Consider the following 18,971-nt stretch of genomic DNA (forward strand, 5'->3'; position numbering starts at 1 on the left):
CAGATTAGTTGTTGAGAATGAAAAGGATTGGTATAATAAGGTGACATGTGTCGAGTTAGTCACTGTGTTAATGACATAAAACATAAACGAATCTTCGTCAATCATGCATTACTCTAAGATTAGTACTGTTACAAGGACGGGGTTTGTTGGATTTGTGAATTTATTACTCAACTCCAGAGTACATGATTATTACATATGGAGCATAGCAAATCATTAGTAGGAGCAGATTAGTGATCACATGTTACACCAAATTGAGATTTAAAAAAAAGAAGAAAAGATTTCATAAATGGATAAGAGATCATGTTGGTTCTTCTTAATCTTAGTGATGAAATAACAAAATTTGATAAGTTTTGCCTGCCTCAGTGTATAATCAACACCAATTAATGAAGCATAGGATATTTAGTAGAAGAGAAAAAAAATTCATTTTGGTTATATATTAACTCGATTCTTTCATCAAATACATATATGATGTGTTGTGGCCCAACATACGTTACAAATTGGACACCATTTGTTTCTACAGTTATTATACAGAATGCGATATCTTTTACAACATGAACGTCACTGGACAAAGAACTCGAAAAGCTCATCGGGCTGCAGCCAGGAGTACCGGGTTTGAATTTAAGGCCTTCTTTGCAAGGTTGCGGATATCCTCTCGTGAGGATTCCTGTGATATTCGAACAAGTTCCTTGATCCCTCCGCTTGATATAATGTCACCGGCATTGTCTTCTACAGAGAAGGAATGGATATGCAATGTTAGTATACTGTATACCCACCTCTTTTAGAAAAGTAGAGTGCAAGGTGAGGTTTATGATATACGACCAATTCAATAATCAGTTTTCCATCAAATTCTTTAGCCAAAATTATTTGTGCAGAAGTAGAAATCTAGCTCATCTTCTAAGCATGCGATATTTCCAAATTGACATAACAATCCCCCAAAATGAAAACCATCTATAAATGTTGATAGGACATTAGATAGAAAGTTAAGAAGTGTTAAACAAGTATAGGCTGCAACATAGACGACTAAAAACAATATATTATGGTTTACCTTGAAAGTAAGAAAATTTAAATCCAACATAAAATGAAAATCTTTAGCCCAGGGATAGCCATACCGGTCAGCACGCCATGTGCCGACTGACACTTGCCGTGTCGGTAGTGACACAACATTTGGCACAAAGTGTGCCACGAACTTGCCGTGTTGGTAGTGACATGGCACTTGGCACAGGATGTGCTAGTCCAGCACGACATGTGGAGCCTTTGTTTTAAATTCTACTTTTATCAATCATCATCAAATCAATTTTAGTTCTCATACATGTTTAATATTTATACCATATAATAAGAGAATTGTAATATTTCTATTTATATAAAGATTATGTGAGATGTTATAACAAGCAAATATTATCAACAAATAAGTTTTGAAGATTATCGACAATATTTAGTATAACATTCTCGTGTTATTCTTGTGCTGACAAATGAAGTCTTTGATCTTCCTCATCATGCTACATTCAACTATATATGGACTTTACTAACGCCGAGGAAGAAATAATTAGTTATTAAACTGTTATTAATTAATATTATGTGTCAAATGTTATTATATATTCAATTATATTATAAAGTGTTCAATCATTAATATTAGTTTTAATGAATATATTTATGTATTCAATCATATTATGTGTTAAATAATATTTATATTTAATAGTTTCTTTATCTTTGATAAAATAGGTTATTTATAAAAATAATCTAAAAATAAAACACAATAATGTAGGCTTTAATACATATATTTAAACCAAAAATTAAATATTAGCATACCAAAGACCTAAAGACATAGACATCTCTAAATATGATTAAAAAAATTTATTATAAAATATTATAAAAATGTGCCACTAGCACATAGAGGCATGCCGATGTGGCACGGCACGTACCATTGGCACTACATCGTTGCTTTAGCCCATACTAGATCCATAAAATAACATTCATGACAAAAAAAATTATAATTTTCTAATGCAAGGAAACAAAGGTAGTTAAAAATCAAGAATGTTAAAAGGTACTAACCATTTTGAGCTAAATGACAAAAAGCAAGCTCAATGTGCCGACTAGTTGAAGCAGAGAACGTAGTGGAATTAGCAACCATCCAGTTAAGAGCACCATCTTCAATAAGAAGAGACCTTCCTTTTCTGAATCCTACAGCTCAGAATAAAAAAAAAACATCTTCAACATACTTGAAGAAGTTTTTGTTATAAACATGTAATAGCAAGTGAACTCCTCAATACAACAAACACAATTCTTCAACATGGTAGAAATTTCCTGCTCAATAAAAAGGATTCTGATAGACAAAAGATCAATTTGTCTTTGAAACATCAAGAACCAGTTTAGTTATAGTTTGTCTAAATTTTAAAATATCTACATAAGATCTATAGTTTAGAATTTTATTTTTTCAATCTTACAAGATTTATAGTGCCTAGACTCATGGTTTGGAAACTCATTTAGACTGTGGTCTGGGTTCATCAAATAGGTCCCATTTTAGTAGCTTTGATAATTCTAGCCATCTCAGTTATAAATTCTCCAGTTTCCAATGAAGCTTAATGGTTTTTTTATAAAAGTAAGTTAATGAAAGAAATTTTAGATGCTTCTCTACAGATTGTTGGCAAATTTTTTGTTACTTATTAACATTTACTATTATCTATCAAAATCTTCAAGCTGGCAGGGATCTCCGTGATAAACTCCAATTATTATTCTATCATAATTATGCACCCGGAGGCATGTTAATCAAAAAGAGGATGCATAATTAGTTAAAAGACTTAAAGCTCCATATATTTGCTAGAAGGATACTTCACCGAGCATGACAGAGAAAAAATGGTCAATCACAGAGCCTCTCATTAACATCTAAGATTCTTGCCCACAGTACGGGATTTGGCTAGAAAACAGGTTGAATATAAAAAAGCCCTTTAAGAAGTACTTAAAAATTCACAACCAGGTGTCAACACTTAAGTAAATGTAGCAATATTACATGAAATTTATTAGGCCAGTAGTGAATTAGAGATATCTATATTAATTGTTGTAAAACTTGGTTTGTGTAGACAAGGAGTGCAAAGTCAGTTTGAACATGAAAATTCAAATGGAGAAACAATAATAATTTTCAAATTTAAAATCACCATACAAAACTTTAATTTCTGTAATTAGCAAAACTTCCCTTGCATAGAGCATATAATACGAAATTGTGAATTCATGATCGCAGTTCAATCACAACTAATGCTTCCAAAATTATGTTGATCAAACTCAATCATAGAAAATGCTATAAATTAGCAAGTTTGAGCACTCATATTTCAAGATAAGAGTGTGGGCACTAAAATTTGAAAGAAACAGAACCATTGTGAGGAAGAAAATACAAGAAAAAGATCTAACAAACCTTGGCTGATTGATCGTGATTCACATTTTGCGAAGTTTGCTACTCCTCTAGATATTTGAGCTATAACATCACTATGCCCACCTCTAATCATTCCTAAAAGTGCTTTAATGCCACCATCCTTTTTCAACGTTACATGTAACTTTTCTGCAAGAGTAAGAAATTAGACATTCAATAAAATGCAAATCCATTTGGGACACATATAATTTGCTTGTGGGGGGAAAGACAACATAAAATAGACCAAAAACGTGAAAAGAGAACTGGGGGCGTTTAGGTTTCTATTAAATTCTGATATGCCAACAACTCTCACTAATAGAATCTCCTGCAAAATATGGACATACAGTATAGGTGATAGCAAATTAGCAATGAAATTAGCAGTGACATATAAGAGTTTAGATAGTGATAGTGGTTATCACCAGCACTATGCCATTGGATACTATGAAGTCTGTTTGAAAATAGAATAAGAAATATAAATAAGTTTATATCATTTAACAAACTCTCAATATTAAGTAAATGATTGACCAAAATTCCAGAGTAGGGTCACCTAGATTCGATGCCAAAAGTAACAAACTAAAACAATTAAATGCGAGAGCAAATAAACATGAAATGAGAGACAGTGAAGAAAAATCATAGAAATAGAAAACTAGAGGTTGCTAAGTTTACCATTTCCGCACAAATTAGCAATTGCTCCAGCAACCATCCGAAGAGTTTGAGGATCATTTGTTTTAGATGCTATATTTGCTAATAGGCGAGCACCTCCTTTGTTCATTATTAGTCCTTGATTTGACCCTAGACAAATGATAAAAGTATTTGTATTAGATACACATAAAAAGCATATGATTTCTACTGGATAAAACTCATCTGATCCGTTTTATACTTGTAAAAATTTCACAGACCCATGTAGGCTTTTATAAAAAGGGATATGAATATTGCAATATAAAGCTCACTATGCATGACATGGAACAAAACAGACTCACGATTTTATGCAGCAATCTGCTTTTTATTTAATGACCAACATAACTGAGAAGCTGCTCTAAGGTGGCTCAGTGTTTGAGCATTTGCTTCTTTCTTGTATAGAAACTGAATAACTACAGGAGATGATAGAGCTATAGATCAAAATGCTCCTGAATTTCTCCAAAAACTTCTTAACATATAGAACTGGACAGACAGACAGACAGACGTGAATTAAAATATATGGATAAGCAAGGACAATGATGGTTACAGTATGACTAAAAACAACCATGATGTTTAAATGATTGGATCATTGCGATTCCCCAGATGAAAATCTTTCTAAATGAAGGATTCTGAACCAATATGAGACTTTAAGACTACAAGAATGTTGAAAAGATATGTACTGAATCTTTAAGTATAGATTAACTGATTAAGTACCATTCATCGCCAAGTTAGCTATAGCACCAGCAGTTACTCGATGAATTGTTGTATTTTCTGACGCTTCTAGAAGCAAAAGGAGTGCATCCAACCCTCCTTCCTCAACAATCCTTTCTTGATTAATATCTGCAGAGACAGAAGGATGCCACAATAAACAATGATGAAGAATAAAGTATATCTGGAACGGAGACGTCAAGAAGCAGCAGCAGTCTGTTGCACCAGTTTATGGTAGTGTAATATAAGAATCAGATTTTTTATAATCAACTAGACATAGAATATCATGATGAAAAAGAGTACTTAATATAGATCTCCTATATTCTGGGGCACAGACAAGTGATATAGGCAAATGAGATCTTAGTGATTGGAGTACATAAAAAGGAAACATGTCCTTAAAATGATCGATGCACTTGATTAGTTGATACGAGACTTAAATAAGCACAAAAATATCATATTTGTACGGTTCCATGCATGTCATAGGGGTCACAGATAATGCATAGAGACAATAGATAGAACATCAGGTGTTGGGATAAACATGTAAGACCAGGGGTTAGAACTTATAAGAAGACAAGACAAAATAAATAAATAAACATTACAAAACACTGGTTAAGATTTCGGGAATAATAGTGGAGTACATGTCAATTCCAAAGTAGTCAATACAAAAGATAAAGAAAAAAAAAATAGTTGATGGAAAATTAAGGAATGTTTGCCAAATCTTATAAAAACACAATCACAAAATATCGTGCAGAAGAAAGACAAAAAGAACCTTGATTTGACCTAAATATAGAACAAGTTGTACAATTTCATACCTTCAGCAGCAAGATTGGCAACCACCTTGACAGCATGGATTTGCACGTCCAGGTCTTCAGATTTTAACATAGATAAAATATTGGAAAGGCCAACTGGTTGCATTTTTGGCCAACAAAGATGCATGTTATGAGAAGAGGACAGTATTTAAGAATGCCAAAGGGAGTACGTCAAGCACTAGTTCAGAAGAACATACCTTCTTCAAAAATCTTGGAAATAGTATCCTTTTGACCAGATATAGTCTCCCTTGATTTGACTGACCTAGGCATAAATACTGCACCACTGAGCCCTGATGCAGATCTTGTCATACTGTATGGCCCTTTAGACTGACAAAATAGAAAACGTTTAAATGTGGAAGTATGGTGTAGAAAACTAGAAATAGAGTGCATATAACATCACAGTGCAATGCTTTTTCTGACAAGAACAGATACCTCTAGTTCGACACTGTTGTCACATAGAGCTTTATTTAACTTGAGAACTTCTTCTTCAAGACTCTTTCTCTGCCTTGCTTCATTTAGAACTTTTTCTTCCATAGATTTAAGCTCTTCATATAACAATTCCTACAATAACCTCAAAGAAAGAAATATTGTAAAACCATAATTTTTGGTATACACAAGCAAATTTTCCAGCGTACATTTCACTAAATGTCAGAAAGATTCCACCGGAAAGATCTAACGAATATTCTTATTACATGTTTAATTTGTACCTTTTCTGAGAACAGCTCATTATATTTCGCCTTTAAGGACTGGATTTGACTTGTAGACTCTTCATGTATCTCTGATAGCTCCTTTTTGAGTTCATCAACCACATTTTCCTGCGTCTGAAATATCTTGCATTTAAGAAATATAGTTTTTGAAACATAAAGAAAACATTCAGAAAAGTAAATCAATTATAGGACAAATGCAGTTATCCACTAAATTCATAAAATGTGTAAGTACCAGTTTTTCTTTTGTCAGATTAGAAAGATGTTACTGCCGATAGCTAGATTATCCAGAAGTAAAAACAGTGCTATTAATGATATTGAAGGGTTATCTAATTTACTAGAGATGTTAAACATTAGCAATACCAATTACCAAACCAGATCACAAAATGCACAGATTGGTGCTGTCTTTTTCGCAAATGAAGGTTCTTTTCTTATGTTAGTTTTCGCCTTCTTGGTCAGACTATAAATTGCTAAGATCAAGATTGACAACCTGGCATCCCATTATACCAAGAATATGTTCTCATGATATTCATATTACTTAAAATCCTATTGAACATTTGAACCTTCATTTTTTCTGCATCAGAGACCATTAATGAGTTATATGCTTCAACATCCTGGTTAAATATTCGGTCCAAGTCTTGGAACCAAATCATGAAAGCTGCTTCTGCCAATCAAACATGAAATTAGGTCAGAAGGATAAACATCATGGTTTCGCCAAGAACCAACTCCAAGTACTAGTTCTAAATTTGCCTGCAAGTGACCAACTCCAGGGGCCATGTTTTGCAATTGTGTCTAATTTCTTCTACCAGTGTAAAGTGGTAAGAGATTAAGTAGTTAACTAACTTGACATGGCTCACTATTTGTAGGCTTACCTGAAGTGAATTTTGAGTGTCACTTAGTTGCTGGCACATTTCATTCAACTGCTCTTCTAAACTTGCAGAATGAGATTGCTCATCTTCCAGTTGCTTGAGTAACTCTTCAATTTTCTTCCCATACATCTGAGTAGTATCCGCAAGAATGTTCTGGGACATGGAGTTCTCAAGTTGTTGCTCCTACTAATGACAAACTAATTATTAGAAATTCAAGGAGATTCAAAAGATGAACAAATATCATATTTTAAAATAATTTCTCCTGATTTCAGCTATCTATTCTGAATAAATAAATGGAAGCTGAAACAACTGGAAGTCTGCAAGGTTATGTTTTTTCAAGGCCAAAAACAAACTTGAAGCCAATAGTGTGAATCTTTTCTATGGACATCAAATACATAGAAATGACATACTTTGGACTACATGAAAGAGTCAAAAGAAAATCCAGACATTCCACTCTTTTCCATCACAGTAGTCATTTTACTTCCAGACCTAGTTTCAAAATGCCGACAGAACAAAAAGATTGTCATAAAGGAAAAAAATAAGTACTGGAAAGCAACTAAAATTACCTTGCTTTGATTCAAAGACATCTTCAAGTGAACAATTTCTTTAGACATCAAATCATTTTGATGTTTCTCATTGTTTAAATCTTCTACCAATCGTCGGATTTCCAACTCCAGCCGATTGTTTTCTTTCTCTAAATTCTGGATAAGGAGATTGTCAGTAAGAAGAGTCAGAAAAAAGGAAATACCAACATGCGTGAAAAAAGTCAAGCTGCCTAAGATAGTTAAAATTATAAATTCCCAACTAGAGCATCGGATGTAATGCAAATAACAAGTAATTAGCCGTTAATATCGTTCCAATTGTCAGTAATTGGCATTACAGGAACTAAGATTTCTTGGGCTACTAACTCGTCCCAGTATTACTATAATTCTGCAGTACAACCACCCATTTGGGTTTATGCAAGAGAAGTCATCGAGAAGTTATAAATACGGTAAACTTTTGGCACCAGTAAAGGAATGAGCAAATAATAAGAGAGTTTTCAATAGCCAATCAACTTTTACATCAAAAATAAGATAATTTTGTAAAGTAGATGGATTCGACAACTACAAAGTATAAATGATGATTAAAAAAAGGTCAGCTGAATCAAGAGGAAGACCAAAAGCTACAAAAAGCAAGAACCAGTTATATTCATAAATACGTGACCAGAAATATACAATTAAAATCTGGTTGTCTCTCATTGCAAAAAGAGAAGTGTACCTCGGACTTCATAGAAAAAGTTTCTTCAAATTCAGCAAAGGATGCTTCATACTCTTTTAGTTTTTTCTGCATCTGCACTTTCTCAGCATCTCTAAGTTTTTGTTGTCTCTCCAACTCTGATGTAAGAGAGTCTACCTGGTTCTCAACTTTCCTGTAGAGACTCTCATAATCAACTTCCTCCTTCAACTTAACAGTGTTTACTATTTTCATTGCCTGAAATGATCAGAAACTATAACTAAGGCAATCCAACAGGAGTTGCAACTTTTGGACCAAATTATTCTGGAAATTCACATAAGAAAGAAATTAACAAAAAATTGTATAAGTGGTAGTTTCTTTTATCACAACGATGGACACTATAATCCCAAGAAAGCAAAATCAAATCTAATCAGAGGTAAAAGATTAGAACAAGCAGAAGTAAAGGATGCAAAGGGGTAACTCTAGCAATAGAATGTTGGTCAGTGCCTTAAAATGCATTCACTAGATAGAAGCTTATGTATTCCAGAGTAGATTCTCTTCCTGGTTGGACCAAAAAAAGTAAGACTGCAATTGATTTCAAAATTTTGTGAAAACAGGTTAACTCAATACTAGCAATTAAGTTGAACTGGAATGCATTTATTCGGTCAAAACTTGGATAGAGTTAAAATTAGCATGTGGTGGAGGCGCAATACCTAGAGGAATTAAACTAGTTCTATTTTAATTAATTTAAGTGCAAGAATGAAGATTCTATAGAGCAGAAATACAATTAACAATGCAAGAAATGATGGGGAAAACACACTCTATACAAAAAGTTATAAAAATAAAATTAAAAAAAGAGAGGAGCTAAGAGCCAGTTATTGAGGAGATCTTCAGAAGTTGTGTAACAAAAGAACAACTGCCTTACCCTCTGCCCAAACATAATTGTGCTCGAAGTTTCAGAATAGTATTTTGCTGATGGACCAATAGTTATAATAAGAGAGGTCCTTGCAGAACCTGCAGAATGAAAGGTGAACAAGGAAATGGTTATGATTCCATGGTATGACAACAAATAATAACAGTAACACAAAATCATGGCTTCCAGTTAACGTTAAAATGTTTTGTTCTACTCATTATGCTATCCTTAACAATGTGGCATATGAACCTTCATGAGGTTCAAGCACAACAACCAATCATATAGTGTTGCCTCTAACCTAATAGGCATCTTGAGTTTCTGAAAGTATGTATCATGTCAATATGTCATTGATAGTGGAATCATTCTAACAATTTGAAAAGAGAAGAAGAGCAAGATAGTCATAGTAGCACCTCCAAATGAATCACGAAGAAGCCTTGTGAGCTTGGAATCTCTTGTTGGTATATGAGGACTATTCTCAGCTAATGCATTAATACATTTTCCCAGAGATGTAAGTGAAAGATTAATGAATTTAGCCTCTTCAAGCATGTGGCCTTCACTACCTGCAAGTTGATGCAAGTTTTCTCAGAGGGTAACGATGATAAAGAGTATAGTGCAAAGCATAGATCAATTTCCATGTTAAAATAATCAATTTCATATACTTGGATATTGGAAAGATAATTTAAGAAGAAAGTATTAATCAATGAAGGACTTGATATTGGTCATTCCACCAGTAGCATGAGTAGGATGAGATCATTATTATTCACATCCTGAAGCAGCCACAGATATAAATATCCAGTAATAGCTTGGAAATATTGCCATTTCATTCATTGGCAACATACCAAATTCCAAAAGTCCAAAAGTCCAAAACTATCGGAAAAGCCATACCTGACTTGTTTATCCTTTCTGATCCAGCAAGATCAACAATCAGTAACTTGCTTTTCAGTAGCAGAGGTACACGACGAGAAGAAAAATTGTCTGAACTATTAGCCAAGGAGGAACTATCCTTTTCTTCCTTCCCTTTCAAGGATCTCTGAATGTGAACCTGTATGCAGTGACAAAATCTAATAAGCTAACTCATGAAAATATTTCCACTGAGCATATCATGATGAAGTGCGCAAATAGATTACGGCAGGACAAAAATAGCAGGAGTACACACCGCTAGAATAGCATGACTACGAGATGATTCAGTGTTAAGCTTGGTATTTGAAGCATGACGGTTGGCCTCACCAGTTTGCAGAAGCTCTAGGAAATGATCAAGATCTCGTAGCTCAACTACTGCAGCACCAGGCAGGGACACTTCGCCAGTCTTTGGATCCTCAGCAATAGGAATGTTATTCTTTTCAGGTGCCAATAGATCTTGTACTGATTCTAAATACAACTAAATGATGAAGAAAAATAAGACATTTGCAAAATGAATAATGTTTGTGAAATAGCCACAACTTTTTTTTTCCTAATAGAAAGCCACAACTCAAAGGAGGTAACAGCATATTTGTACAAAGCACAAAAAGGTTGCTTCCTCTACAAATTAATAGATACTGAAAGCCTTAAACTTCATTGCTTCATCTCAATGAAAAATAATGATTATTTCAAGGGCACAAAGAAAACAAATAAGCAGCAGCAGTGACAACAAAAAAGAACACATTAAGTCACAGTGTTTTAGTGCTGGTTTTGTCAATTGCTTTTGGCAGTTCAAATATATCTCGAGCAAATTTGTTTGTCAATCTAATTGTTACCATGTTCTTTCTCACTATTCTGAACTGTCTTCCTCTTCCTCTGGAAACATCTTTGAGCATGAACAAACTAAACCATTTTCATTGTCCACTAAGGATTATCTTTTGACCATGTACAGACTACTGACCACCTTAAAAGAACTTCTCAGCTCTACCTTCTTGTTATCAACTGGTGCTACCATAACTAGGTGTAAAGTAATACTTATTCTAATTTTCCTTCCAATACCAATCACAGTAAAAAGTTCACCCATACCTTTTCTCTGTTCTAGACCCATCTATCTGAGCAAACTTTACTCTGATCATATTGATCCTAAATTTCCAAATATATCAATTTATAAGGCATGAAAGTTCTACAGCTGTTTTATAAAGCTTCCCTTAAATTAGGGGGTACATGCATACTTTATAATAGTGCTATCCATCCATGAAAGCTCTATGTTCTAAATTTATTTGCCATATTCCTATTGGAACCATTGTTTGAACAGGGAAGAAGCTATTGCTGAATAGTAAGCTTGAACACTGAACAATTGATGTAGCTAATACAAATAACATCCAACTGAGATGGTTATGCCTTTTATAGAGCAAAACTTGAAGCAATTCAAAAGTAGAAAAGGTGGGAGAATAAAAAAAAGTGTTATATCCACAAACCTGCAAGTATGAAACTTCCACAATATCCGATACAGCGGAGGTACTAGCAAGTATGTCCTCCAAAGCTCTGACCATTATACCACGTTCTGAAGGGTCATCTTTCCCAAGTCGCCCAACTGTGTAAGTTTTTCCGGTACCTGTTTGACCGTAAGCCATAACTGTCCCATTATACCCAGCTAACACACTCTGCAAAGGTATATGAAAATAGATAAAATGTTCAAAAAACCTACTAATAAAGTATTTAGAATGAAAATTTATTTTCATCATAATAACTTGCCTCCACTACAGGTTTTGCAACAGCCTCATAGACACGCAGTTGAGAAGACCTTTCAGTGAAAACTTCATCAAATCTGTAGGACTCAGAACTCCAATTATTTTTTCTTAACTTCAGCCTCTTAAACTGCAGATCACCAGTAAACATTGATGTTTACATGATATAATCTAACTATAAGTTTAATTTTAAAAAGAAAAAAAGAAAAAGAGAGTGCAAATTTCAAAAGGTAGTTAGATAAATAAAGGAAAACCTCAGGCTGCAATTCGACACAGCTAGTGAAGTCTGAATCATGCGGGAAATCGTCAGCATTCCTGGGACGAAGTCTAACAGCAACTCTTACTCTCCCAGGATCTGTGGCAAGAGTACAATTTTTATCAGTTTCTAGGGAATTAAGGAATAGAAAAGTTCACTCATGCAAACAAAAGTATGGATAAATATTAAACTCCGGTGCATAATATCAAAAAGAAAATGAAGCTTTTCTAGAGACATTTTATTGGGAAAAAAACAAATCAAAAGGACCAAGATAACAGATATATGTGAGCGTGCTTATATTCTTAGGCCTCAAGAATTATAATGACAGCCTTCATTATCAGCTAACCATTAACCAAATAATGTTCCCTTTAAGAGTGACATGCCCCCAAAATGGCCAAATCGATAAAATAATGTTTCCTCTCTGTTAGATTCTTTACTGACAGGAACACCAAGAGTTTTTGACACCCTGACATGTTGTAACATAGAACATTCATCATATGATCACTTCATAAAGCAGTTATATTCAATCCGTTAAGTAAACTATTTAACACTTTACTAAACAGAAGACACTCAAACTTGATGAGCTCACCTTTTCTAAGCTAGCAACTCAGCATTGTTCATCAATGTGGTAATAAATCTTAATCCATGACCCTAAGTAAGATCCTTATGCGGAGAGAAAATAAATATTTGACTAAAATAACAATTTCTATTTTATCATCAATAATTAATTCCTGATCAGTTTGAACTTGGAACAAGCCATATGAAATATCCTACGCCATCCGTATCCCTCAATCAAATTGAACCTTACATATATCTCTATGACCCATTTCCCTCCAGAGACACAATGAAAAAGTTCTTCTGGTTCTTGAATCAAAGACTTATCTCCTTCTTGCCCATCCTTCCTTATTCCTAAATCCAAAACTTAAAAGCAGAAATCTTTCTCAACCCAGCTTTCTCTTCGACTCCTTCCTCCCTCATATCTACCCTGCGTCGCATGCATAACCCAATCAACCAAGTCACATCGCCATGAAAGGACAAACATGGTCAGAAATTTCTTCGAGGATATAACGGCATAAACCCTGACAGTAATCAAGAAGTATGGAGAGCGAAAGAGAGAAAGAGAGAAAGAGAGAGAGAACCGGCATTGTCGGGGTCAACAGGAGACCGCAGGCTCGAAGCCGTGGCGGAACGCTTGGGAGGCACCGACTTCGTCCGAACACTCGCGCTCCCATTCCCGACCCTCCCCGTGGGGATCTGCCGCTCCGATCGCAGCGACGCTCGGCCGCTGGCATTAGATGCCATTGCCCAAAAAATGCGAATCGAAACCCTAGAGAGAGAGAGAGTAGAGTTCTCTTCGTTCCTTCTTCTTTTGGCTTCAATAATGGCAGTGGAGTTGAAATGCCACCGTCATCGGAGGGATTGAGGCCGGCACGATCATTACCATTTCCTTTGAGGTGGTATTAAAGAATAAACAATAAACAATAATAATAATAATAATAAAAGGGAAGTTTTGAGAGAGAGTTCGACGCGTTCTTCCCGCTTCGCTATGGCTTGACTCTCGAGGAGGAATGGACAAGGCATCAGGGCGGCAACACCGACTGCGTGCTTTTAAAAACGGCAGTTGCATCACAGCCGTCCGTAAGTAAAGAGATTTTTTTTTTGTCTCGAGAAAATTACAAATAACACCCTGTATTTTACTATATTACTAATAAACTCCTCTCCTATTTTTATTTACCAACTACTCCCCATTTTCCCCTAAAAATATCAACAACACCTTACTTCTTTTTGACTATGTTACCAATTAAAGCCCTCCTTTTTAATTAGACTAATATTAACCTCCGCCTACTTGATTTATTAACTAGTGATTTTAAATTTGGCACTATACTTTTTTAAGGGATAGTTCCCTTTTTTCTACCTTGAATTATTATTATTTTGCACAATGATTCTTTAAATTATTCTTTTATACATAATGATCTTCTAAACTATTATAAATACTTTACTTTAATCACATCAAAAAAAAAAAATATGAGATCATTATGTAATAAAAATAAATTGTAGGGTCATTATATAAAATAGTGATAGTTGATGGGTTGAAAAGATAATTATTGTCTATGTAATTGAAATGATGCATGAAGTAAATTGTATATTTTTGTGTCGAATATATTATTTAATTGTATTAGTTATGTTATTGTGTTTATGTAAACGTGTTGCGTACACGACCGAATTATTAAATTAGCATAGGTGATAATGTGTTAATCATTTGATAATTAGATTATACTTATATATAATAAATTTAATTTTTTTTAATAATCGAATTGTGTTTGTATTAAGATAAAATCTACCTAACCCAAACTGATTAACTTGGTCTCTCTACTTTTGCCTTCAATGATGGAGATCGTCTGCATCGACGACACAGAGATTTTCTACAACCGGTTTCTTGGCAGCTAGCAAGGCCTTTTGCCAGCCAAAGTTCTTGCAACAAAGAAGTGAAGAAAATCCTACAGTAAAGACTGCAGATGATCTGTTGCGCTAAGCTTTGGTATGTATGAAGATAGCATATAATCGTTGTTGTTTTCGACGAGGCCAAGGACTGCGGTGCGTCTAGTCCGACAATGGCGGCCAAGGACTATGATGGGCATGCCAAGAAGAAGTTCCCTGCAGCCACAGCGAGGAAGGTGACTAAGCGGAAGGCACTAAGATCCAAGCGGGTGAGCGATGACCTTCACACAGAAATTTAGACTTTTTATTATATTAATTTACTAATTACTCTAAAAACTTCAGCGAGCATTTGTTGCTTTTAAAAAAAAATTATATCGCTCTCATTGCATCTTTTCCACTAAAAGTAAATATTTTTAATCCTTTCTCGAGACAAGAATGAAATTAGCAAACTTGTTAAAAATTGTGTATTCCACCTACTTGCGTTCAATATAAGAGTTACCAGAGGGGCTATTATTCTATACCACATGTAAGAATATTTATCTGTCAATTGTATTAATGAATACAGGCAGTGTAATACTCGAGTTTACAATAACTTTTCCCACCGTTACAAAGCTCCACATATTTCATTGAAAAATACACAAATAATTTACTGTAGAATGCATGACAAAAATAGATCAACTGAAAGTACAATATTGTTAACGGTGAGAATCTAAACAAGGTGGAACTTTCTTTCTTTACTGAAGTCAAATGTTTCCCGCTGCCAATTAGGTAAAACAGCTCTAGCTCTAGTTCTGTGTCAGATTCCAGTATAGACGTCAAATTAAATGGAGACTTCATGTTCAAGCAAGTTGATAAGTGTAATGCATCTTCACAAACACTCGCAGAGTGGAATATTTAGGAATGCAAGCAACATTTTGCAGGAGCTTCGTTCAGCTAGATTGTTGTCTTGTGGCATCTGAACTTGAATGCTCAATGGTCGGTGGAGATGAAGCATGAGATATCAAATATCATGCCTGATCTGCCATCAGTGTGCATGAAAAATTTTCAAGCACTTTTCCGAGAATTCCCTTGCAACAACCTGATGTCAGCTGGTTTAAGCTCAACATATTTCCCAAGCCTGAACAATAAGATGAGAAAATGAATGAAGGTTTCAGTTGCCAACAAGTATGCTCACTATAATTTGTCAATTAAATAAGATCATAAATAATCCAGTTTTCCAATAAAATGTTACTATAGAAGTTTAAAACAGCACATAATTGGAAAGGATCCATATAAAATGAAATGATAATAGCAGTACCCAAGATCTGATGGGAGCCTGAATCCACCTATGCGTACGCGCTTCAAAGAATAGAGCTAGCAGGTAACAGAAATAGGATCAGCCACCAAAAATAAGCCAAAGAAACAACACCATTTAATAAGAATTGTCTAAGCTGAACAAAGTATAATTAAAAGAAAGCAGACTTAAGCCTTCATGTCCATATGAAACTAAGAGGAAAAAATTATTGTCCTAGTGATAACTGTTATAAAATAACAGTCACTGAGTGGATCAGATGATGAGTAAATGTGTCATACATGTTCTAGGAATAAGACCAACATCCGACAAAAATCTTAAATAGCAAGGCAAAAAGCGCCACAAACCTACTAGAAACAAGACAAATCATTTAGAAATATAAACAGAAATACCCTCAAAATAGGATGAGAAGAAGAAAAGTGTTCATCAAAACATGGATAAATTAGTGAATTCTGTGTCGTAACTTAGCCATGATATAAAATGATAAACAACCTGAAGTCCTGCATTTTTCACAAGTTCGCGTACTTCATGATTTCTTCCTTCATGAACCTGCCAAAAAGAAAATAATTATTTCAATCTAGAATGAAACTTGATGTTGAGCATAGAGAAGATAAAGAAATTCTCGTATGTACAATAATTATGATGTCACAAGAATTTAATGAAAAAAATCTAAAGAAGATCTCTATATGCATTTTGTGCATGGGACAAGAAAGACATCCAAGTTCTTGTGTTAATCTATATTTCTGGAGTATGGCATGATAGAAATTGTATTGAAAAAATAGATATATAATTATAGTCAGGACTCAGGAATAAACATTAAGGTTAGGAATTTTGATTACAACCTATGTCCCTTTAACATATATCCTAATAACCAGAGGATATATGTACATACTCATTTAAAAATATCAACATACACTCTAAATATATCCCATAAATGCAGAGACCCAGAGAAGGAGAGAGGGAGTATCTATATGCAGTTAAATAAATGTGTAAGAATGACCCAAATTATGGCCAAGAAATTGGAAGTACCACTATTCTAAGTCGAGGCCTTGATGCATCTGGCTGTACAGGCAACAACTCCACAGAATCAGGTACACATTTGATGCCTTCAATTTCTGTACCTTCACTTATAGCTATAAGATGTCGTCTATGTACAGTACCATCTACTGTTGCTATATACCTGCGGCAGACATGACGATGTGGATGATGACTAAAGCAATAAAACAAAAAGATTGAGGAATTAACATTCATGCCAAACAGTTATATGATTGTTTGGTTTTAGTTGAGATGCAATTGTCATAAAGCATGCACAGCATACATGAAAATGAACACATTATCAAAATATAGAAGAATTATTTGTACATAAGCTATCATGACATGGAAATACCAAAAAAAGATAATTACTCACTCCTTAGATAATTCAGATGATGGATGAGCAAGTGTTTGGGCAAACTCACCTGCACAGGGGGCATCACAGCATTGCAGTCAAATATGCTCTCCAAGAATGAGAAAACAAACAAAAACAAATGAAGGTGCTATAGAGAATGAAATCAGACCACATACCATCATTTGTAACAATTATTAAACCGGTTGTGGCAACATCAAGACGACCCACAGTAAATAATCGTGGCTTTGGTATTCTGGGATGTATTTTATTCTGGGAAGTGCATAGTAAGATGTTAATAATGAGTAGATCAAAGAAATTTATCCCAAGAAAAATATGAAAGAGGACAGTCAAAAGAGTTGCTCTAGGAAGTACATTAATGTTATTGAGGACATGCGACTGTACATAAATAAATTTCATTTAATTGCAAGTTTAGTGATAGAACACATACCCAACCTTTCCAGAGCTCATCAAATAGGGAAATAACTGATTTTGATTCTTCACCACTTGAGCAAATATACCTGTAAAGCATCTAATTCATAATTATATTAGCATCAATTATTCTTGCTTGGTCATTGAAAAGACAGTATCTGCAATGAAGAAACATCCATAAACTGTAGAGAATGAATACTGACCCTTTTGGCTTGTTAAGAGCAAAATATAATTTTGGAGGTAGCTTTTTAGAAAGGCGACTCCCATTGACATAGATTGAATCCTTGGAAATATCAACTCGAGTCTACAAATAACCAAAAATAAATGCCATTTATTAAATCTGTGGACGGTCAATCTTGAAAACAGACGGTTAGCAAAGACATTGTAATCCAAATGCTATTCTAAGAATGCTGGATATAGCAACCGAAAGCAGACATACCTGTGGGGACGTGCAAACCGATCCATTGACAGTAACTTTTCCTTCAAATATGAGCTCCTCGCTACTCCTCCTCGAAGCCACTAATAAACAATAAAAAAATCAAATCAAATCAAAACTTTATCCTTTTTTCCAGAAACCAAAAGCAACAACTTGGATTACCTCCCGCGGCCGCGAGAACTTTACTAAGCCTCTGCACCTGCGACTCCTTAATATTCTGGTTGTAAAACCTTCTCGCAGCCTTCGAGTACTTTGGAGCAGTGGACGCAACCGGCGTGGGAGGTGTGTTCTTTTCCTTACTCTTGCTGTTATCGATCTTCTTCTTATTCTTGGAGTTGGAGGAGGAGGTCTTTGTTTCGGCCATGGATTGGAGGAAACGGGCCGGAGGCGATGATTGGATGGTGAGGTTGCCGTTCTCGTCGCGGACGATCCATGGAATGATCGGGAGAGAAGCAGAGGAGGGGTCGGGAGGGGAAGCGTCGGGAACTAGGGTTTTGGACGGACGAGGGGAGGTGGCGGAGCCGAAGGAGATGTTGAATTCGGTAGAGGAGGAGGAGGCGAGGAATAAGGGAAGTCGGCGGCGGAGGGGTTGGAAGCGGAGAGTTGGGTTGGAGAAGAGAGAAGGGAAGGTCTGGATGGAGGAGAAGGCCACGGCCATCGCCATGATAGCGGAGGAGCGGGGGGAAGTGAGAGTGAGGATAGACGATTGTGTGAAGGACATTTAAAGATTCATCGAATTCGACGGTAGACGATTGTGTGAAGGACATTAAGATTCGTGCTAATAAGTTGGGCCGCTCA

General features: G+C 35.1%; 2 protein-coding genes across 2 annotated transcripts; both read right to left on the reverse strand.

Moving 5' to 3' along the window:
• Positions 1 to 434: 434 nt before the first annotated feature.
• LOC140798910 (kinesin-like protein KIN-UA) lies at positions 435 to 13,770 on the reverse strand. Its single transcript, XM_073152997.1, has 20 exons — positions 13,331 to 13,770; positions 12,190 to 12,290; positions 11,943 to 12,065; positions 11,666 to 11,851; positions 10,447 to 10,668; positions 10,176 to 10,332; positions 9,701 to 9,850; positions 9,303 to 9,391; positions 8,423 to 8,635; positions 7,732 to 7,866; positions 7,169 to 7,348; positions 6,300 to 6,413; positions 6,025 to 6,153; positions 5,790 to 5,919; positions 5,596 to 5,688; positions 4,790 to 4,915; positions 4,064 to 4,189; positions 3,404 to 3,547; positions 2,050 to 2,178; positions 435 to 726 (listed from the first exon to the last, which is right to left on the reverse strand). The coding sequence occupies exons 1-20, from the start codon at positions 13,491 to 13,493 to the stop codon at positions 584 to 586; spliced, it is 2,853 nt and encodes a 950-aa protein (XP_073009098.1). The 5' UTR covers positions 13,494 to 13,770; the 3' UTR covers positions 435 to 583.
• A 1,387-nt stretch (positions 13,771 to 15,157) lies between these two features.
• Positions 15,158 to 18,907, reverse strand: LOC140799150 (putative ribosomal large subunit pseudouridine synthase SVR1, chloroplastic). Its single transcript, XM_073153308.1, has 10 exons — positions 18,336 to 18,907; positions 18,177 to 18,256; positions 17,941 to 18,041; positions 17,757 to 17,826; positions 17,485 to 17,578; positions 17,330 to 17,378; positions 16,951 to 17,101; positions 16,414 to 16,470; positions 15,928 to 15,983; positions 15,158 to 15,747 (listed from the first exon to the last, which is right to left on the reverse strand). The coding sequence occupies exons 1-10, from the start codon at positions 18,892 to 18,894 to the stop codon at positions 15,675 to 15,677; spliced, it is 1,290 nt and encodes a 429-aa protein (XP_073009409.1). The 5' UTR covers positions 18,895 to 18,907; the 3' UTR covers positions 15,158 to 15,674.
• Positions 18,908 to 18,971: the final 64 nt, after the last annotated feature.

The sequence above is a fragment of the Typha latifolia genome, chromosome 12 (assembly GCF_019914945.1).
Source record: "Typha latifolia isolate L0001 chromosome 12, TyphaL0001v2, whole genome shotgun sequence".
In the NCBI taxonomy this organism is placed as follows: domain Eukaryota; kingdom Viridiplantae; phylum Streptophyta; class Magnoliopsida; order Poales; family Typhaceae; genus Typha; species Typha latifolia.